The sequence below is a fragment of the Pan paniscus genome, chromosome 8 (genome assembly GCF_029289425.2).
Source record: "Pan paniscus chromosome 8, NHGRI_mPanPan1-v2.0_pri, whole genome shotgun sequence".
NCBI classification, from domain to species: Eukaryota; Metazoa; Chordata; class Mammalia; order Primates; family Hominidae; genus Pan; species Pan paniscus.
In genome coordinates this window covers 89119132-89138150 of record NC_073257.2, presented here as the reverse complement: position 1 = coordinate 89138150, position 19019 = coordinate 89119132, and the positions used below count along the sequence as shown (strand labels likewise).

The 19019-nt window shown below is 41.5% G+C and overlaps 1 protein-coding gene across 43 annotated transcripts in view; it reads left to right on the top strand.

Moving 5' to 3' along the window:
- The window catches only part of KCNMA1 (potassium calcium-activated channel subfamily M alpha 1), a 767331-nt gene that overhangs the window by 648461 nt on the left and 99851 nt on the right, over positions 1 to 19019 (top strand). For 33 of the 43 annotated variants that reach the window (XM_063607449.1, XM_063607448.1, XM_063607447.1 and 30 more), the window contains one exon: positions 18446 to 18539. In XM_063607449.1, coding sequence (XP_063463519.1) covers positions 18446 to 18539 — 94 coding nt within the window. Of the gene's footprint in view, positions 1 to 13941; positions 14029 to 18445; positions 18540 to 19019 lie in introns of all 43 variants that reach the window. The other 10 variants (XM_034930938.3, XM_055093039.2, XM_055093045.2 and 7 more) reach the window with 1 other exon arrangement.

Here is a 19019-nt window from a genome sequence, read left to right as displayed (position 1 = left end):
CCTCCTTCTGTCACCCAGGCTGGAGTGCAGTGGTGTGATCATAGCTCACTGCAGCCTTGAACTTTTAGGTTCGAGCAATCCTCTCACCTCAGCCTCCCAAGTAGCCAAGACTACAGGCGTGCACCACCATGTCTGGCCATATCTTTGAGGTCCGGTTGGTGTTGAGACTTCACATCATCACCTTTCCTACCTTGCTTTATGAGTAGTTGGGCTCTGTTTCTTGTTGATTTTGTAATTAATTAGATGAGTGCTTGGAGCAAGGCCAAGACTGGGCCCAAGTTTTTCACCCATGCCTTACCACTATCCCTTTCTTTCAGCAGACCTGATGTGTGGACAGGTCTAGGGACGAGTGGAATGAGTATCAATATGCACATTTGAAATTCTGAGTTTTACCCTGTACCACTCTCTCTTTCCTCCTACCGATGGCCAAGTCCTCTGATTTGGCCTCCAGATTACATTTCGAACCTTTTCTCACCATTGCCAGTAGCACTGCCAAGCTCACATGCTCATTTCTTCTTCAGCTAGTCTGCCATTGTTGCCCTTCAACCTTTCAATTAGTTCCTCTTGCCACCAAACCACCACCAACTTTAGTATTCTAAAGCACAGACTTCGTCATGTTATCCCATTTTAAAGAGAGGGACCTTTTGATGGTTCCTTGTTTTTTAAGAGGATAATTTCCAACTTTCTGCTATTAAAATGGCATTCAAAGCCCTTTGCAGTTTGGCCTCAACCAGTTTCCCTAGTTCCGTTCTCCACATAAGCATCCATCATCTAACAATTCTCTAGAAGCGTCTTATTCTCATTACTTTACACATTTCTGGAACCTTTTCCTGAGACTGTGATTCTTTTCCTCTCTGCTTCTAGCAGATTAAAACTTACCCATCCTTCAGAGCAGGGGTCAGCACACTGTCCCATGGGCCCAGTCTGGCCTGCCATCCATTGTAGTAAGTAAAGTTTCCTTGTAACATAGTCACACCCATTCATTTGCTCAGTGTCCATGGCTGCTTTCAGGCTACAACTGCAAAGTTGAGTAATTGTAACAAAAAGGGTATGGCCCAGAAAGCTCAAAATATTTACTATCTGGCCTTTTAGGGAAAAAGTTGGCCAACCTCTGCTGTGAAGGTACAGCTCAAGTACTGCCATCTCTGTGAAGCCTCCTTAACTAGCCCACCCGGAAACCAAATTAGAAAAAGTGAATCTCTTTTCTGTAAGCCTGTAACATTTCATGTAAACCCCATTAGACAGTTTTTATGTTGAGGTTTTTGTAGAAGTCAAAATTGGTCTTTGAATTCTTAGCATATTGCACACAGTAACCAAGACACACAGTGAGAATTCAATAAATTGCTGATTAACATGTAAACTCTGTTGAGAATATGTTTCCATAGTTTATTAAGCATGTATCTCAAGGAAAAAGGTCTTTCATGAGAAGCTGAACCAGAGACAAAAAAAAAAAAAGTCTCAAGGCTAGAGATCTTCCTTTCTTCCTTCTTGTTCCTTTATACCTTCTTGAACAGAACCTTTGTTTCTGAACAGCCAACAGCCAATTCCTTTGACTGCTGGACAACTCTTGAATAGATTGATCTCAAATTGATCACTGCTTCTTCTGAAGGTAACACATTTGTTCCGTTGTTTCTGCTGACAGCACATGGTGGGCTCTGTAGTGGATCTGGGGGTGCTGATGTTTTCTCCTTCCATATGTCATTGGGTATTTGAGTCGGGGTAGGAAGCCATGGCAAACCCATTGCTTCTGTTCATCCACCTATGTTTCCTTATTGATTTGAATTTATCCCAAATAAATTTGGATATTTAAGGCAGGGCATGCACCTTTAATTGTTCAGACCCTAGCCAGTGGCCTAGACCTTATCTCACTGGACTAATACACAAGCTAACACTAGGAGTTATATCTAGGCAGGGTAAGCCCCCAACTCAAATCTTGACAGACCTGAACCCCACCAGATTCCCCTTCACCCTTTGCATCTGTCCAGAATTGCTCCTGGAAACCCTGTCTCTCCAGAGTGAGTAGTAGCCAGCTGAGATGGGAGATGGGATGCCCATGGCCTATGCCCGAGACCCTCCTAGTCAAGCTCCCTGTCTGGATAACTGGAGACACTTCGTTCTCAAAGCAAGCATTGTGACATTTGGTTCTCTTCACACATGTGCCTTACCCAGCTTAGACAGATGGAAGAATTGAATGTAAAGAGATTCTACAGAATGTATTGGAAATAACAAAATTGTGTATGTGTGTTTTTAAAGGATACCCTTTTGGTTGCCGCATGAGTTATTTTGTTGTTGCTGTTGTTGTTAGAGATTAAATCTCAATAACTTTTTGGAATTAGAATGGGCTTCCCATCAGCTGAATGGGCTACACACTCGCCTTCTTTTCATAGCAATCCAAGAACTCCACTGCCTTCCTCACATCCCCTGCTATGTTATCAGCATGGTAGTTTTGCTTGAGATCAAATCAGGGCAACATAGGAACTGTCATTTTTCATTTACCGGGGCCCTTTGATCCCATTTGAGGTTTATTTGTTTCAAGTGAGAAACACAATCCCTATTGCATACATCTATTCTTTAGAGTAGTTTTTTATTTTATTTTTTTATGTTAGAGATCAAATCAGAGTTGTAAGTAGTATGGTCATTAGTTATCACCACTAGATTTCACAGGCTACACTTTATTTCTGTTCTTACAAAATCACCAACCTTCTCTGTTGCATAATGATCACTTCCAGTGAAGCCACAATGTGCCTTTCTTGGGTACTTGGGTGTTAATTTATTTCACAGTTTCCTTTGCAGATACAATCAGAGTCACCTATCACATTCCTGTTTCTGCTTTTTATTGTGTTCCTTTGCTATCGCGTTTGTGTGATCTTTTTCTGAAAAATGACAGGTAGTGTTTCTCTGCTCACTGTATCAGTGACATATTTTCCATGACTTCTCTATTGCTATTTTAAAAATATAACATTTTATAGATGTAATCTTAGTTGTTTGTAACTAGGTTTTGTTATAGGAGCAAATTTCCTAAATGGCATGTTGGTTTAGGTACATTTTTTAAAGAAAGGGAAAAATATTTTCTGCAAAATAGTTTCCTCTAAATTGTAAGTGAAGGAAAAGCTCTGTTAGTAAGATTATAATGCATTTTCCTGATTTCTTAGTACATCGAAATGCATGAACATTATTTTTATGTAAGTGATTAAGTTGTGGCTTTTAATAACACGTTGTTAGAGCAAAAAGAGCTATCCCTTTTGATTTACTTGTATATTTACTGGGTGACTTACAGTGCTTTACATATTAGAATTGGATTGTCAACAATTAACATTCTAGGTTTTTATATAACCCATACTTCAGGTAATAGAGGATTATTAAACTACAACCAGTGTGTTAGAAATCTGCCTACTGGTAATAAAATTCTTACGTATAACAGCAGCTGAGAAATACTGCTGTGTATTTATGCATAGATTGCAAGACAGATGGCCTGCAAGCCGCAGAAGGGCCTGACATGCAGGTCCACCAGCAGGTGGCGCTGCTTTTCTAGAAATAAACCCTCTACCTGGATTCTAGGTACTCTCCTCCTCCTCACTTTCTGCCTTTTCTCTTGCAGATTGTCTCCTTTATTTCTCTAAAATAAATATCTAAAACTGTTGTTGCTGTTGTTTGAAGAGATATACTGCCAGTACGACAATGCCCCTGAATTGCTAAGGTTTATTTGAAATCCAACTTGCCTGATGCAGTGCTTACTTGAAGCAAGTCCAAGTTAAATACATGTTACTGTTTTTAAAAGGTAACTACACAATACTGGATTCAGCACTGAGATTGGATTGCCTATGCTATCTGATTATTGTTATGTGGCAAGTTCCCATTTTAATCTAATATCTATTTACACAAATTAATCCCATAGGCTTCTATTCACCTCAGGATAATGAGGGGCATTTTTATTAAAGTGACTGATTGATATACTGAATTAATGTTTTATATAAAAATCACCTTAGTATGATGTTCTTTCATCAAGAGTTACTCTAGAATCCAGGCTGGGTGCAGTGGCTCACGTCTGTAACCCCAGAACTTTGGGAGGCTGAGGTGGGCAGATCACTTGAGGTTAGGAGTTTGAGACCAGCCTGGCCAACATGGTGAAACCCCGTCTCTACTAAAAATACAAACATTAGTCAGGTGCCTATAATCTCAGCTACTTTGGAGGCTGAGACACTAGAGTTGCTTGAACTGGGAGGTAGAGGTTGCAGTGAGCCAAGATTGCACCACTGCCTTCCAGCCTGGGAGCCTGGGTGACAGAGCGAGACTCCGTCTCAAAAAAAAAAAGTAAATAATAATACTAATAAAAGAGTTACTTTAGAATCCAAGTCATCCAAAGAATATTGCCTTTCTCTCGGGGCCAGAACTACATTTTGACAAACAGGATCAGAGTTTCTGTTAAGTTTTGTTCTGTTTTTTAAGAAGACTTTTCACAGAAAAGTTGATAAGCTCATCAACTAGGGCATCATAAATGAAGAGAGAAATCAAATGTGCAAGCAAAACTATTTTTAAAAATTATTTTGTCCACACATACCCAATTTTTCAACCATTTTTAAAAAAAGACACAGCTATATCTTTTTACTGTTTTTTTAATGGTCTGCGGTATTCCTTTGTACAGAATATTTAGTGCAAACATTAGCTTATGTGGGAGAAAATGAATTTATTGAGGTTACAGAAGGGGAGAATTGAAATATGTCTCAGGATGACTCGCTTATTTGTTTATGTTTTTCATTATTAAATTTTCTCCTTTTTTTTTTTTTTTTTTTTTTAAACAGTGTCTCACTGTGTCATCCAGGCTGGAGTGCAGTTGTGCGATCTTAGCTCACTGCAACCTCTGCCTCCCAGGTTCAAGTGATTCTCCTGCCTCAGCCTACCAAGTAGCTGGGACTACAGGCATATGCCGCCATGCCCAGCTAATTTTTGTATTTTTAGAGACGGGGTTTCGCCATATTGGCCAGGCTGATCTTGAACTGACCTCAAGATATCCACCTGCCTCAGCCTCCCAAAGTGCTGGGATTACAAATGTGAGCCACCATTCCCGGCCCTTCATTATTAAATTTTCTACCTATCAGGCCGTAAAGAACTTTGGAAGCGTAGGCAGTATTTTACTCTTTGAATAGGATTTCTCTCTTTTGAGTTTTTAAACTTTTCTCAGGCATACTGCGCTAAGGACTGCAAGTTGAGGATCTAGATAATGTAATGTACGTTCTTATTTAACTCACCCATGTGATTTTCACAGAGAACATCTTGAAATGTTATTGATTCAACAAAATCAAGGAGGAAAGGATTGGGGAAACATTTTCTTCTCAGTGAATCTATTTTAAAGCACTGGTTTTGTTGAAAATGATTTTTTGAAAATATGGATTGCAGTCAGTTTTCATGTAAAAGTCAAACCCTGACGGGTTTCCTTCCAGTTCTCTGTAGAGGGGATGGGATGAGCTGGAGTAGTTGAAAACAAGAAATAGCCATCCTGAAATCAGGGTAAATTTACCTGGCTGGGCTGTGAGGAATAGGCCTTGTGAGTTTCACGGGACCCCTTTCTGAGGCATTAGATAACTTTATTTTCCTGTTGAATAAGCTCTCCAGAAAAAAAAGAAAAATGAGAACTTCAATGGAACTGGACAGTTGCCAAGGGCCTCCCTGCTTTATTTCCATGCATGGATGTGTGTTTCTTACCTTGGAAAGGAAAGTGGGCTGAGCGAGCTAGGCAGTTTCTGATAGACTTTTCCAAGATGCAAAGCCCACCCACTATCCTCTTTGAACTTCAGTATTTAAATCAGAAGAAAAATAGCTTTCCCAGAGGATTCAGATTATTACCAAATATTGCGCAAATTCTATCATTTGGAATGTAAACGCTTACACTCTCTGCCCTTTATACCTCCAACTGTGCCCTCAAACACATTTTCCTGCTCTAGCCAAATTGACTTTCTTACAGTTTATACAGTTTAGTATTTTCCAACCACCTTGCCTTGGTTCAAACTGTGTCCTCCACCTGGCATGCCCTTCCTGCCCTCTACTGCCACTCCTTAGTCTGTTCAGCATCATGGGTCAAGTGCCCCCTGAGTGCCAGGCCCTGTGCTCCATCTGGGGATATACGGGACCTCTCTATTCATCCTATTCTTGTTTCAAGTCGTCTTCTTTTTCTTTCTTTCTTTTTTTTTTTTCCTGAACAATTCTCTCTCTAGGACTTACTTATTGTCTAAGACATTTCATGTAGCCCTCCCTTGACATTCTCATGCAACATCTTTTGTACTGTTGCGTTTATGTAACTTATGAGTTCGTATATTTGTATTTGATGCAATTATCTAATTTCTCTGGCTAGGCTTGTGGTTCTCTCTTATTGTGCATCTTTAAAAAGATTTTAAAGAAAAGAACAAGAAAAAGGTATGCCCAACATTAAACTCAGAGTCATTACAAATCAGAGCCAGAAGGGTCTCATACTTAACTAATGCTCATCCCCCCAGGAAAGGGAAGTGTTTTGCCAAGGCCACACAGTTGATCCAAGGCAGGCCTAGAACCCCGGGGCTCCTGATCACTAAGCTGTGCTTCTCCCCTTTGCAACATCGCCTCTGTAGCTGCTCGGAGCTATTTATTGGGAACTTTTCAGGGCCCAGCATTGTGAGAGACTCAGTGATATGTGAACTCCAACAGAGGAGCTTATAAGCCTAGCTGGGGGAGTAGAACACATTAGAATTGAAAACAAATTATAATAATGCAAGGCATGAGATCAGAAGTGCCAGGGGATTTTTTAAAGAAAGGAGAGAATTGATCTTGTCATAATCATCTGGGAAGGCCCCCTGGAGGAGGCAGCCTAGCCTGTCCCTTCAAGGGTGGTCAAGTAGTCACGTGAAAGGAAGACATGGTGGGAGAGCCTGGTGAAGGAGTCACTGCCTCTCTACCCCGCCATGCCTCTGCCCCTTCTTCTGTCTCCCATGTGTCTGCATAAGCCGATCAATCCCATGACCTCCCAGCAGAAATTCAAGGGAAAGAAAAGAGGCCCTCACAATCAGACGGCGTGAATTTCCTGTAATTTGGAGGAAACAGTGGGGTTCCTCTGTCCCCATCTGTCTTTCATTTGTTCTTGCCCTGAATGGTTCCAGCCTTCTCCAATTGAGGTCCGTTTAAACGTTTTCTGGCTTTTCTTGTTTTTATGACATTTGGCAAAACCTAATTATTTGACTTGAGCACTTCATTGGGGCCATATGAAACAAGGGACAAAGGTGACAGTTGAATGAGATGCAAGGCTAGGGGTCAGGTGGGGGTGGCAATGCTCACCCCTAAGTGTTGGTTACCAGCTCAATTGCTTGGGGAAGGAGAGAGAGTATGGACCCATGTGAATTACACCATGTCCAAAGGTGGCAGACTGGTGTGGAGAAGGACCCAGCAGCAGAGAACTCTCATTGCTCTGACTCTTCAAAGCCAAGGCAATAATCATGGGTAGCATTTAGAAAGAGCTCACCAGGAATTCTTTAAAGTGCTTTTCACATTTTCAGTCCATTCTCACAACAACCTATTAGATAGGTACTCTAATTCTCATTTTATTGGCGAGAAAACTGAAGTTAGATAATTTGCCAAATACCTATGTTCAGACCCAACAGTGTGGCTTTAAGACCTGTGTGGTTAACTCTTACCTCTCTACCCACTCAATGTGAGTAGGCATTTGTGGAGGGATATCCCATGCCTTAAAATCTTTATTTTGGGGATGGTACACTTGAGTGTCACTGGTTCCAGGGCCAGAAATGCAAACATGGGGTGTCTGCCCTATATCTGAGGGTACAGTAGGAAGCAGTGGGGCATTTGAGCAGCTGATAAGCTCCTGCCCCAGGAGAATGGCACCCTTTTGGAATGAAGACTCAGTCCTCTACAAGATTTTTAATTAGAAGTTAGAAATCCATATTTGTATGGACAATCTTCAGACTTAAAGATTGTCCCACATGTGAAATCCTGTGTATCAGCAGGGCGGTGCCAAGCTCAGCACACTGGGGACAGTAGTTGGTCCTCAGGCTGTCAGCCTGCAGCCCCCTGGTTATGTCACATAATCCCAAAGCATCTCCGAAATTTGGTGTCCTCCTTGGTCCAGTAGGGATCACAGTAGATCGTAGGACATTGAGGTATGGAGTAACTGGTCTGAGATCAGAGCTCTAAAGAGGGTCAGAGCTGGGACTTGGGCAGGTGGACTGACTCAAGAAGCTCATATCCTCATGCTGTTCTCACTCACAGGCAGAATTCTGGCAGCAAATGATCTGAATTAGAAGTCAGCCGACCTGGGTCCTGGGTCAGGGTCTGCGTATGAGTGCAGCTATGACGCAAAAGAGGGTGAGGCCAGAGCATCCCCAAGCCGCTTCCAGCCCTTCTGTTGCACTCCACACCTTGTTCTCTAATGCATTGACCAGAAAGGCCCACCATACACTAGATTATAAAATATTGCACAGGATGTGTCCGAGGATAAATTATGATAGCATACAGATAATGATTTTATAGTTCAAGAACATCTATAGAAGGTGATTATGCCCTTAAGAAATATACTAAATGCTGTGTTTAGTGTAAAGTCACAATCCACACTGGTCCTTACCTCCCAAGGTTAAAAGCATACTGTATTTCTAAAGTGTTCTGGCAGAATATTCTTCATCAGGCACCTGGCTTGCACTAAAAACCCATGCATTTTACCTTTATCTGAGTTTGAAAGAAAGTATCAGTGCACCCATCTGGAATATATATTAGAATTCTAGGGGGCTCTTGACACCATTGGCTCAATGGAAGATATGGTATTTCCGGACGAGCCAATAGTAATAATGTTAACAATAATAGTGGTTTGTATTTATATAACATCTTATGGTTTAGAAAACAGTTTCACATATACACAATTAGATTCTAGGCTGGTCTTTAAATATCACAATCATTGGGGCAAGCATTAATTTAAAGAATGTAAACAGCAAAGTGAAAATGGAAATGAAATGTGATTGACATCTTCTGCCAGTCATGGCTATTTGAAGCTGTTTGGAGGTGGGGGGAAAGAAAAAGAAAGAAAGTAACATTGGTGTCAAAATATGTAAGCAAATAAAAACTTTCACCCCAAAGTGGAAATGTAAATCAACATTGTGTTAACCAGGAGGATTTGATGTGGGATGTGAAATAAAGTCCACGAGAGACCTGACCCCAGCTCTCTTTTCTGTTTCTCACTCTGGGCAGGTGGCAAATCTCAGATTCCTGAGGCAGCATGATCTTTTCTCCACTCCTTTGGATGCCTGACAATTTGTAAATCCACGAGGAAGTGTTTGTTGCAAGGGCCTTCCTTAACAATCTCATGCAAACAGCATGAAGTGATCAAAAGAAATAACTCTTGTCTTAGATTTGCCTTGTCCAGTTCTGCGGGGTGGCAGAACCAGTACCTCAAACACCTTTGAGAAATGGTGTTCAGGGCTGGAAATTGGGCGAGGTGAGAGAAGCTTTTGCCCTGGGCACCAAATTTAAGAGGAGACCCAAAACCTCAGGAATCAAGATAAATGATAGTCTCATGCAATATTTTCAAACTATCAAAATAAAATATTTTCAAAATATCAAAATTTAAAAAATCCAGGATGAACAGAATGTCATAATTTTAAGTGAAGACAGTATAAATATTGATTTCAAAGCTGACATTTAAGTACTGAATTCACTAGGGGTGGAAACAATGAGGACACCAGGAAACTAGCAGCTGCAGCCATGGGTGTGAGCCCTTCCAGGGTGCCAGGAGCAGTGTTTGGTATCTTACAGGCATTTTTTTCTTGATACACATCGGGGGACCTGATTTGACCTACAGTAAATCCAAATCTATTTGGTTATAAACCGTCTTAGAAAAAGAGTTCCTTTACAGGCTCCATAAATTCCATTACAGTCCACTTTGTCTTTGTTAAATGTATGGGTTGGAAATTACAATTCTTTTATTCACAATGATGATTTTAGACACACAGCTCAGAAAGATCAGCATTCACTTAAAAAATATATTAGCATGCTTGTATCTATTAAGCACTATTGCTTTGTAAGCTCCAGCTGATGATTTTATTAAGTAGACTGCAAAAGGGGAAGAAAAATCAAGGATAATTATAAATTCATAAATACATAATTCATTGGCATAAAATGATTTAATGGAATGGATGTGGAATTATCTATTTCCTCAAGAAAATAACAGAGATATTCTGATTAAGCCCATAATCTTGTATATGTGAAATTCTAGCCAAACTGATGGGGCACATTTTCTTTTCTGAAACTACCTTTGATAAGAAATGCATTACAAACTCATCAGTTTGGCTTCCTGTTAACAAAGAGACAGCAGCCGTCTGGATCATTCTGGATTCACAGTGAAACTGCCACACCATGTATCCTCCAACTAAAGCTGTGCAAGTTTGACAAGGGGCAGATGAATCCAGGAGTTATTGTGCAGAGGTTTAAATCTATGCGGCAGCTGACGGTTGAAATAATCATCTATATATCGCCCTGAGCTAGCTGGGGAAAGGTTGAAGCTGTATATTTTCAACATATCTAGTCTAATGGTTAATCTGTTGTCTTGTACGGGGCTCTCGCAGGGTGGACTGGCAGCACACGCTGACAGCTTCGAGGAATTGCTCACGGTAGATGTGGTTCGCCTTGCTTTCCAAAGTACTGGGTGGATGAATCTAACTTAGCTTGAGTTGGAAAATGTGAAACTCACCTGACTCATGACCTCAAACACGAGCGGACCAGCAGGGCTAATAGCAGGTTGGGTGGTAGGGACAGTAGAGTCACTAAACTACCTCTGTTCCTCCCAATGTCCCCAGATCTGCGCACTTCAGGTGGGCTCCACGGGTATTTCTTTTGTTATTTGGCTGTCTTGGCAGGTTGGGAAGAACATTGTTCTTTGTGGAGACTGGAAAGCAAGGGAAATGTGAGAAGATTAAACTACTGCAGGGGTCAGCAAACTTTCTCTGTCAAAGGTCAGCGAGTTAATATCTTAGTCTTTGCAACCCATATGGTCTCCATGGCAAGTCCTCAACTTTGTCGTTAGAGATGGAAGCAGCCAGGGATGGCTGGTAAACCAACAACTGTGGCTATGGTCTGATAAAATTTTATTTATAGCCACCAAATTTCATATCTTTTTAGTGGGTTACCAAATATTATTATTCTTAGATTTTTTTTCCCCAATGACTTAAAAATGTAAACACACTCTTCGCTCATGTGATGTACAAAAACAGGTGGCCGGCTACAGTTTGCTGACCCCTGAACTTGAGAAAGATGAGAAAGAGGCAGCTGTTGGTGCCCAGGATGTGGCAGGTTTCATCCCTACTCTAAAAGTTGTCCCTCACAAACGCGGACTGCAAGTGCTAGGGCAACCTAAAGGAGTCAGGTTTAACTTTTGCCACAAAGCCGGAAGTTGGCTTTTGGTGTCAGGAGTAGGGAGTAGGGAGAGAAGGAAAGGAAAGTTGGGAGGGGCTGTTTGTATTGGACTTCTATACATTCCCCAGCCCTCCCAGTTGGATGTAAAGTAAAAATTATCTCCCATCTCCTAGTACCTTCCCATTCTCCAAACCCCATAGCAAAAATTCAGGGAAGTTCTCGAATTTTTCTTTTCAATTGTGCATTTCCTCTTAGAATTCCATCGTTCATCTCCGTGTCTCATCTCTAAGAAACTAATACCTAGTGATCTTTGCTTGAGACTTTTCTTTGCCCTTGAGGTAATAGAGAGTCTATTCCAGGGAAAAAGAAAAGGGCTAAAGGCAACCAGAAAATTCCAAAAGGATTTTCTACTGAATACTGAACAGGGCGGAGTGCTGGGCAATGATTCTAACAGGTCAAGTCTACAGCGAAGATATATGAGCTGCGATTCTAGATATGGGGGGTTTTGGTACATGCTGAGTTCCTCTCAGGATGCATACAGAACATAGTTTGAGATTGGGGTTGAGGGCCTATGGCATGGGTAGCATGGGCACATCTAATTTACCCAATTGGATTCTAGAGGATCCATTAGGCCCACAGTATTTTGTAGAGAACACTGCATTCCACGTCATGTGGATTCTGTTAATATATTTATATAGTATTTTTTTCTCTCTCTCCTATGGAGGAGCTGAATTCTTTCATTACTCTGTGTTGATGGACTCAAACTTACACAATTCAGGTTTCCTAGGCAGTGAATAGAGCCAGAAATATACCCTGTGATTAACTTCTACATAACCTATTGTTCCTTAAAGTCTCCCTCCCCATTTTCCTATTAGCTCCACAAAAGCCAGAAATGCAAAAGCTCCAACAAGCCTCCCTTCCCTGCCCTGGCAGCCTACCATGGGTGGGCACTCCCTATGCCTGTCCTAGGGCAGTACAGGTCACTTAGACATTTTTTTAAATTCTTATTCTGCATAACGATAGATTTTTTAAAAACTGATACCCATTAGGTTTTCCAAGTAAATGTGTTTCCTATTTCCTAGCTAGAAGTTGTGAAATTTTCCTGCCAGAATAATGTATATGATAATGTGGTTGTTTAATTTTAGAGAGGTGTATATGTTTGAGATATTATGATCATTGGGGTTGCTTTTAAGGGGCAGCATCTTTCTTCTTTTCCTAATCTGTGGATTAATGTTAGCCGTGATGTCAGAGGTTGCAGTGAACTAAGATAACACCACTGCACACCAGCCTGGGCAACAAAGACCCCTTGTCTCAGAAAAAGAAAATATTAGCCACGATCTTTCAAAAAATAGATTTATAGTTGATTTTTATGAAGAATACTGCAGTGCTTATCAAACTTCTTGGTGATATGTGCTATTCCAAGGTTGTCAGGCAAGAAACTCATTCCAAGGACATCACCCACTTTAACTCCCCTGCACCCTGATACTGCCCACTACTCTCTGGGCGTAGAACTTGGCTCCATTGCCTGGCTTACCTGATCCTAGCTGTGCTTAACAGCTCAGCCTCATCGATGAACACATGGCATTCCCCACCATGGGATCCATCCTGAAACAGCAGTCAAGTGCTCCTTTACAGGAATCATACTACCAAATTCACAGTATGGGTTGTTCAGCTGGCATGTATTATTATTTTTGTGGTTGTTTTCCCATCATCGCTTAAGGAAACAACCACACCCTCTCACCAGTCTGGTTCGTGTGAGAAACAGCCAGGCACCATTCCATCCTCCAATCCAGAGACCACGCTCTTGTGGCCATGCTGTAAGACTTTGAGAGTTAACTTGCACAAACTTTCTGGTGAAAGTCTTAAACAGTCATATCAGAGAGAGCTTAGGTCAGCTTGGGAGTTTTGTCTGTGGTGAATTACATTTTGCAACACGACTGTTGTAAAATTCCAGGAATTTTACTATCACTCCATACCCTTCATTTTAGTAAAACAACATTTGAAACACCCACTTTTCATTGGTGTCGCTGACGGCCGAAGGAAATGCTGTGGATCTGTCTTTCTGAGGAGTGGCAAACTCACGGCACTTAATGTTAGGCACTGATACCACAACTAATGGGGCTGACCAAGCCGGCAGTTTGAGACAGACAGCAAAAGTTTATCACCAAGGATTGATGACTCGGAATATAATGATTATTCAGTAGAATTTGTTTTAGCAGACTTCAGGAAAGAATGGGTCTGATCCTGCTGCTAAACTGAGTTTTCGGTGTCTGTACATGTTGTGGGGTGATGGGGAACTCAGTATATTTTTGGAAATTATACCAAGAAGATTGTCTTCTGAATTTCCAGAAGTATTATCCCTACTGATACAGATGACAATAAGACAGCAAAAAGAATTGCAGGAAGTCATCAGGGTAAAAGAAAGGGAAAAAGATGGCAATTCAGCTGTGAGGGAGAAACTTCCAGTTTGATTCAAAGCTATTCAATGTTAAAATTGTTTGAAACTTTTCTAAAAGAAATTTCACTATGGATTAATTTCCATTTTCTTTTCTCCTTATTGTTTGGCAGTCAAGGTTGCAGCTAGATCACGCTATTCCAAAGATCCATTTGAGTTCAAGAAGGAGACTCCCAATTCTCGGCTTGTGACCGAGCCAGGTGAAGGAAGACTGGGACCCATTCCCATTTTTAATAACTACCCTGCACCCCTCAACATTCTACTTTACCATGCTGAGCTCAGTTGAAGAAGAGCGATGCACTACTGTGGATTTCAGCTTGCACTTAGCTTGTTGGGCAGCAAAATACCAAAAGGGAAAACTGTAAAAAACGACTAATAATAATTAAAATGACCTCACCCCCAAACTGGCAGCTTGTGCAAGACTTTAGTCGGAAGCCCTGTTAGCTAGATGCCTTTGTGTTCAAACCACTTTGCATGACTCTTATTCTGAGTGACTCCAGTGTGAATATGACATTACTAATGACCTGCTAAGTGTGTACAGATGTGGGTTTCTCCAGATGTGGTGATTAATAACATAATGGAGATAGCGGTTGACTCATGTTTATGAGTTGTTTGCCTTTTATTACGTTTCTGAGTTTATTTGCTTTGAACTGTTTTTTAACTCCAGCCAACAAACTCACCTTTAAATCTTAAAGGGCATCATCCCCTTAAATCTGACTGGGGAAACAGGGCAGAGGGAATGTGCCCCAGGCTAGAGCTGAGCATCAGGTCCATCCTATGCACACATTAGACTGAATTAGGGAAGGCTGGGAGTTGCAATCATTGCCCCATTTCACTCCAAGGACCATAAAGAGGCTTGGTAAACCCTGACACAGTGTTTGCAATCTGGCGAGGCTGACAAAGGAAGATATTTCTTTTAAAAAAAATCTAGTGAAATATGTAATCATTTTGAAGTAAGCCCAGAGTTCTGGCCAGTGTTTCTGGAAGACGTTGCTTGCTTTTGCTTGAAAACAGAATGCTGATGAAAAGTCGAGTAAAATGTTGTTACAGATGTTCAACTCTGCATTAAGGCTGTTGGAATTACCACATCTTAAATCAATTCCCAGAACATTGTCTGGAGGTTATGTCATTGAAATAACGAATCCTCTTTAGTCAAGTATAAGCAAACATGTTAAAACATCATTGTAAGTTTAAATTAAACTCTAGCGCAAACCAGGGGATCTGAAGCCTCATTAGACTTGCCTGACATTTTTCTAGCACTGAGTCTTCCCAAACTGTAAAACTGTTAGATTCAGTGCCTATTAGACAAGGGAGCGCTGGGAAGTTACAACAGCACATTAAGTGTTATACTTAGGGATGTGCAAAAACAAGCCCTTGAATTTTATGAGTACTTGGAGACTGGATGGAGTTCAGCTCCTATAAAATTCCACGTTAGATTCCTGAACTTGTTTGTGTTCTAAAGAAGTCAGGTTTCTTTAAAGGATCATATCTTCATGTGGCTTCCGCAGCATGAAGGCAAGTGAAAATGCCATAGATGGAGGTGTATTGTAATTAGCCGAAATGTAGGTTAAATAAGAGCTTGTAAATTTGCATCGTCATGAGGTAGTGGCCCATTACTTCAACACATTTGTCTTTCATGAAAGTGAGTAAATTTAAGTCTCCCTTTTAATTCCATTTTTATTCCTCTCATGTAGTCACAGAAGCCATGAAATGAAAATTATATTTTATAGCTTAACTAAAAGTTTTCCTAGATCTGCTTTCTTTATGCAGAAATTGATAGGATCCATATAAAGGCTAATAATTAAATATGGTTTATATCCTACTTATGAGAAAGAAGTTATCACTGCTTCTCTTGAGGGACCTAAGCCATATGTAATGGTCTCCATTACACAGCGTTCATATATTTAAGCTGGAGACATTTTCCCCCATCTCTTCAGGGAACAGATCTGCATTTTCAGGCTGTGAGTGCAGGAGGAAACCTTTAAACACAAGTTTCATTTTGGAGAACAAATCCCAGTTTAAATGCAGTATGATTATGATGGATGATCTTTCTGAGTTGCAATGAAAATAAATAGTTTCTTTGCATAGAAGAGGCATAACTTTACTACCAGAATAAGGTGTCTCCCTGGAGCTGGCTAACAGGTATTAACTTGCAACTCTCCCATCTGAAGATCAGTGTAGCAACAAGGTGTAAAGATAGTGGCCACTTAACCAAAGAGGATTATATGTTATAGGCCCAATGCAAAAAGGGAAGCCAATGCTCAGCAAAATAATCCCACAGGCATGCTAGGGAGGATGAGTTCTGTTCAGGTCTTAACTCATCTAGATTCGTTGTGTAACTGGGCACAACCATGGTAACATCTGGTGACCTTGAAAAATGCTAGCCGTGGTAGACTAGGTTAGATAAAAACCTTTGGATGTGGGATTATAACCTTAAGAAGTCTAACTGAATTATAACCTTAAGATGAGAAAAACAGAACTTGCACCCCGACTAGAGTGACTCACATGCACGCACACAAACACACACGTGTTATTTGCTCCAGCATGCTACACAACCAGTCTAGGTCACCCTGAACACAATACACCAATTGCAAGTGGCCCATATTAAAAGATGACCTTGTCTTATAGGTCTAGTTAGTGCAAGACTTTCTACTTCATTCTAAGATGGGGAAAGTGCAAAAGCATACCTACACACACACACACACACACACACACACACACACCCTCGCTGCCTTTCTACCCCATTATTGCCTCAGATGCCTGGTCCCCTATCCTGTGAAAGGAAGATGAATTCAGGTCAAGCTCAGAGTGCCTGTTTGCTTGCCGAGAGATGCATATCAACTCTAAGTGATTTTTTCAATACCATTTATGTGGCTTGTATTTATTTCCTTTAATCTTTTAAGTGCTGTTTAGTCTCTGTGTGATTTGCTTTGGATACTCATTTCTGATAAGATGCGATATCATCCCAGCCACATAGTCTCTGCCTGGAGCTCTAAATGACTGATACGGTCTCAGCCTGAGCTTGGGCCCTGGTGGGTGTCAGAGGAAGCAGGTGGTTCAGGGGGTCGGCTGTGGGTGTTTGCAGGTGCTTTCTTGCTTTCATTTCTTCTGGTCTCACTCTCACCTTACACCACAGTCATTCCCTTTTTCTGCATCAGCCAGGGTTTAGACAAGCCCAAACTGACAGCAGAATAGGACAGTGTAAAATGTGTAATACTTTGAAGCAGGTTTGGAGGGTAGTTGGATTATTAAAATAGCTTTGGAAGCATGTATCATAACCTACTAAATTTATTTAGCGTTTTCAGGGAAGTACCATATAATGCATGCTCTAATATGGGTCTTCCTGGATAATACCAAGTAGCTGACATGGCACTTTCTCCCCCATCTAAGACTCCTACACCATTAACATATATCAAGTCTCTTTTGATGTCATCACTGCTAATATTTCTCTTCTTAGCTTTAAGGTAACTGCTGTGCATTCTGAGTTTCAGGGTGCTTTCCTCCTAGTCTGTGTTGCAGTCAACTATAAGAATCCAAAGATCTTATTTTTCCTTCTTGACATTACAGCTTTAGCCTGAATTGTGGGGGTGGGGAGAGGAGGACTAGAATTTTTCTGCTGATGCCCCTGGGTGACAGGCTGGGTTTGCATCTGCTAATTATCAAGCAGTTCTCTTAAAAAGAAGCATGATGCAGGCTAATACATCTGCAAAGCTTATTAGTGGGTGTCTTTGGGCAAGAGCAGTAGAGTGTGCTGTGGTGTTTCTAAGTGAAGCTTCACATTGCTTAGCAATCTGTGTGGTTTAGACATTTGGAAAACAGCTTTTGGTTTCCAATCCCCTGTGCTGCCCTCCATCCCTGCCCCGCTGCTGCATCATCAGAGATTTCATTCAATGGCAACCTCCTCCTTCATTCCGGGGCTCTCCTTCAACCTCACCAGCCCCGGTGCTCCTGTCTTCATGGGTTGAAAAAGGACCCCGTTGGCACAGCCCCACAAGCCCTCCCTCCTGGCAGTTGGAGGGATAAGAGCTGAGTTGGGCTGGGGATTATTGAGCCAGCATGCACCAATGTGCCCCGATCTGATTGAAACATTGGCTGTCAAGGCCTTGAATCCTTGCCTCTTTTCAACGCTCCTTCTCTGGTATGCAGGGGTTAGGAACCAGCTAAGTTGGTTCATCTGGAGAAGCAGCAGGCTGGCAGTTATGCTGACATTTCAAATACAACTTTATTTCTGATTTTGGTTACAACAAAACGCAGTCGATTACTGGGCAAAGCAAAGTAACCAAAATTAACTCTAAGAATAATGATAAGTATTTTTTTTGGTATACAGATAAATCATGATTTCTTTTTTTTTTTTTCTTATGGCAGGGTGTTTACAAACTGTTTTAGTCTGTTTAAAGTGCATGTTCAAAGGCTGAAGTGTAAAGAGGTGTTGCCTTCACCTTCTCTAAGCCGGCCTCTTTGACTAACACATTTGGTCTTTGTCATTGGGTCCTAAAAGACAGCCATGAATTCCTAGTGAGTGACTGAGCCTTGAATGTGTGTCCTTTGATATTTTGCCTGTATTGCACAGTCTGCCCTCAAACTGTTCATAATCTCATGAGCTGCCTGTATTTCCAGTTGAAGATGAGCAGCCGTCAACACTATCACCAAAAAAAAAGCAACGGAATGGAGGCATGCGGAACTCACCCAACACCTCGCCTAAGCTGATGAGGTAAGGAGAGGGGCTGGTTGCCCACGGTTTCCCTCTTAGCCCTTCTCTTCCTCCCCTCGCCCCCTCCTCACCCTGCCAGGCCCAGAGTCTCCCCTCCCCAGCAAGCCCGGGGTGGGGGAGGGGAGCGAGATCGTTAGATGGCTTCTTAAAGGCTGGAGTATTTATTCTGTCAGCTTGTCAGCAGTTAATGATAGAGCTGAAAAAATTCTGTCATGAAAAACAGTTTGAAAAGCTGTTTGAAAAATACATAGGCTTTAAAGTCTTAGCTGTCACCATGTCCTGTCTGTGTGTAGTTCCTAAACAGCAGTGGCACTAATGATGGCGGTAACCAATCAGAGGAACTCGTGTGGTTAGTTTGCCTGCGGCAGTCTCTTTCTGCTGGAGTCCCTCCGAGGACTGTTTTCTGTACTTAAGGCCATATGTGAGATGTATCATCACAATCAAAAATGAACCTGAAGATTACCTTCCTTTTATCCTGTC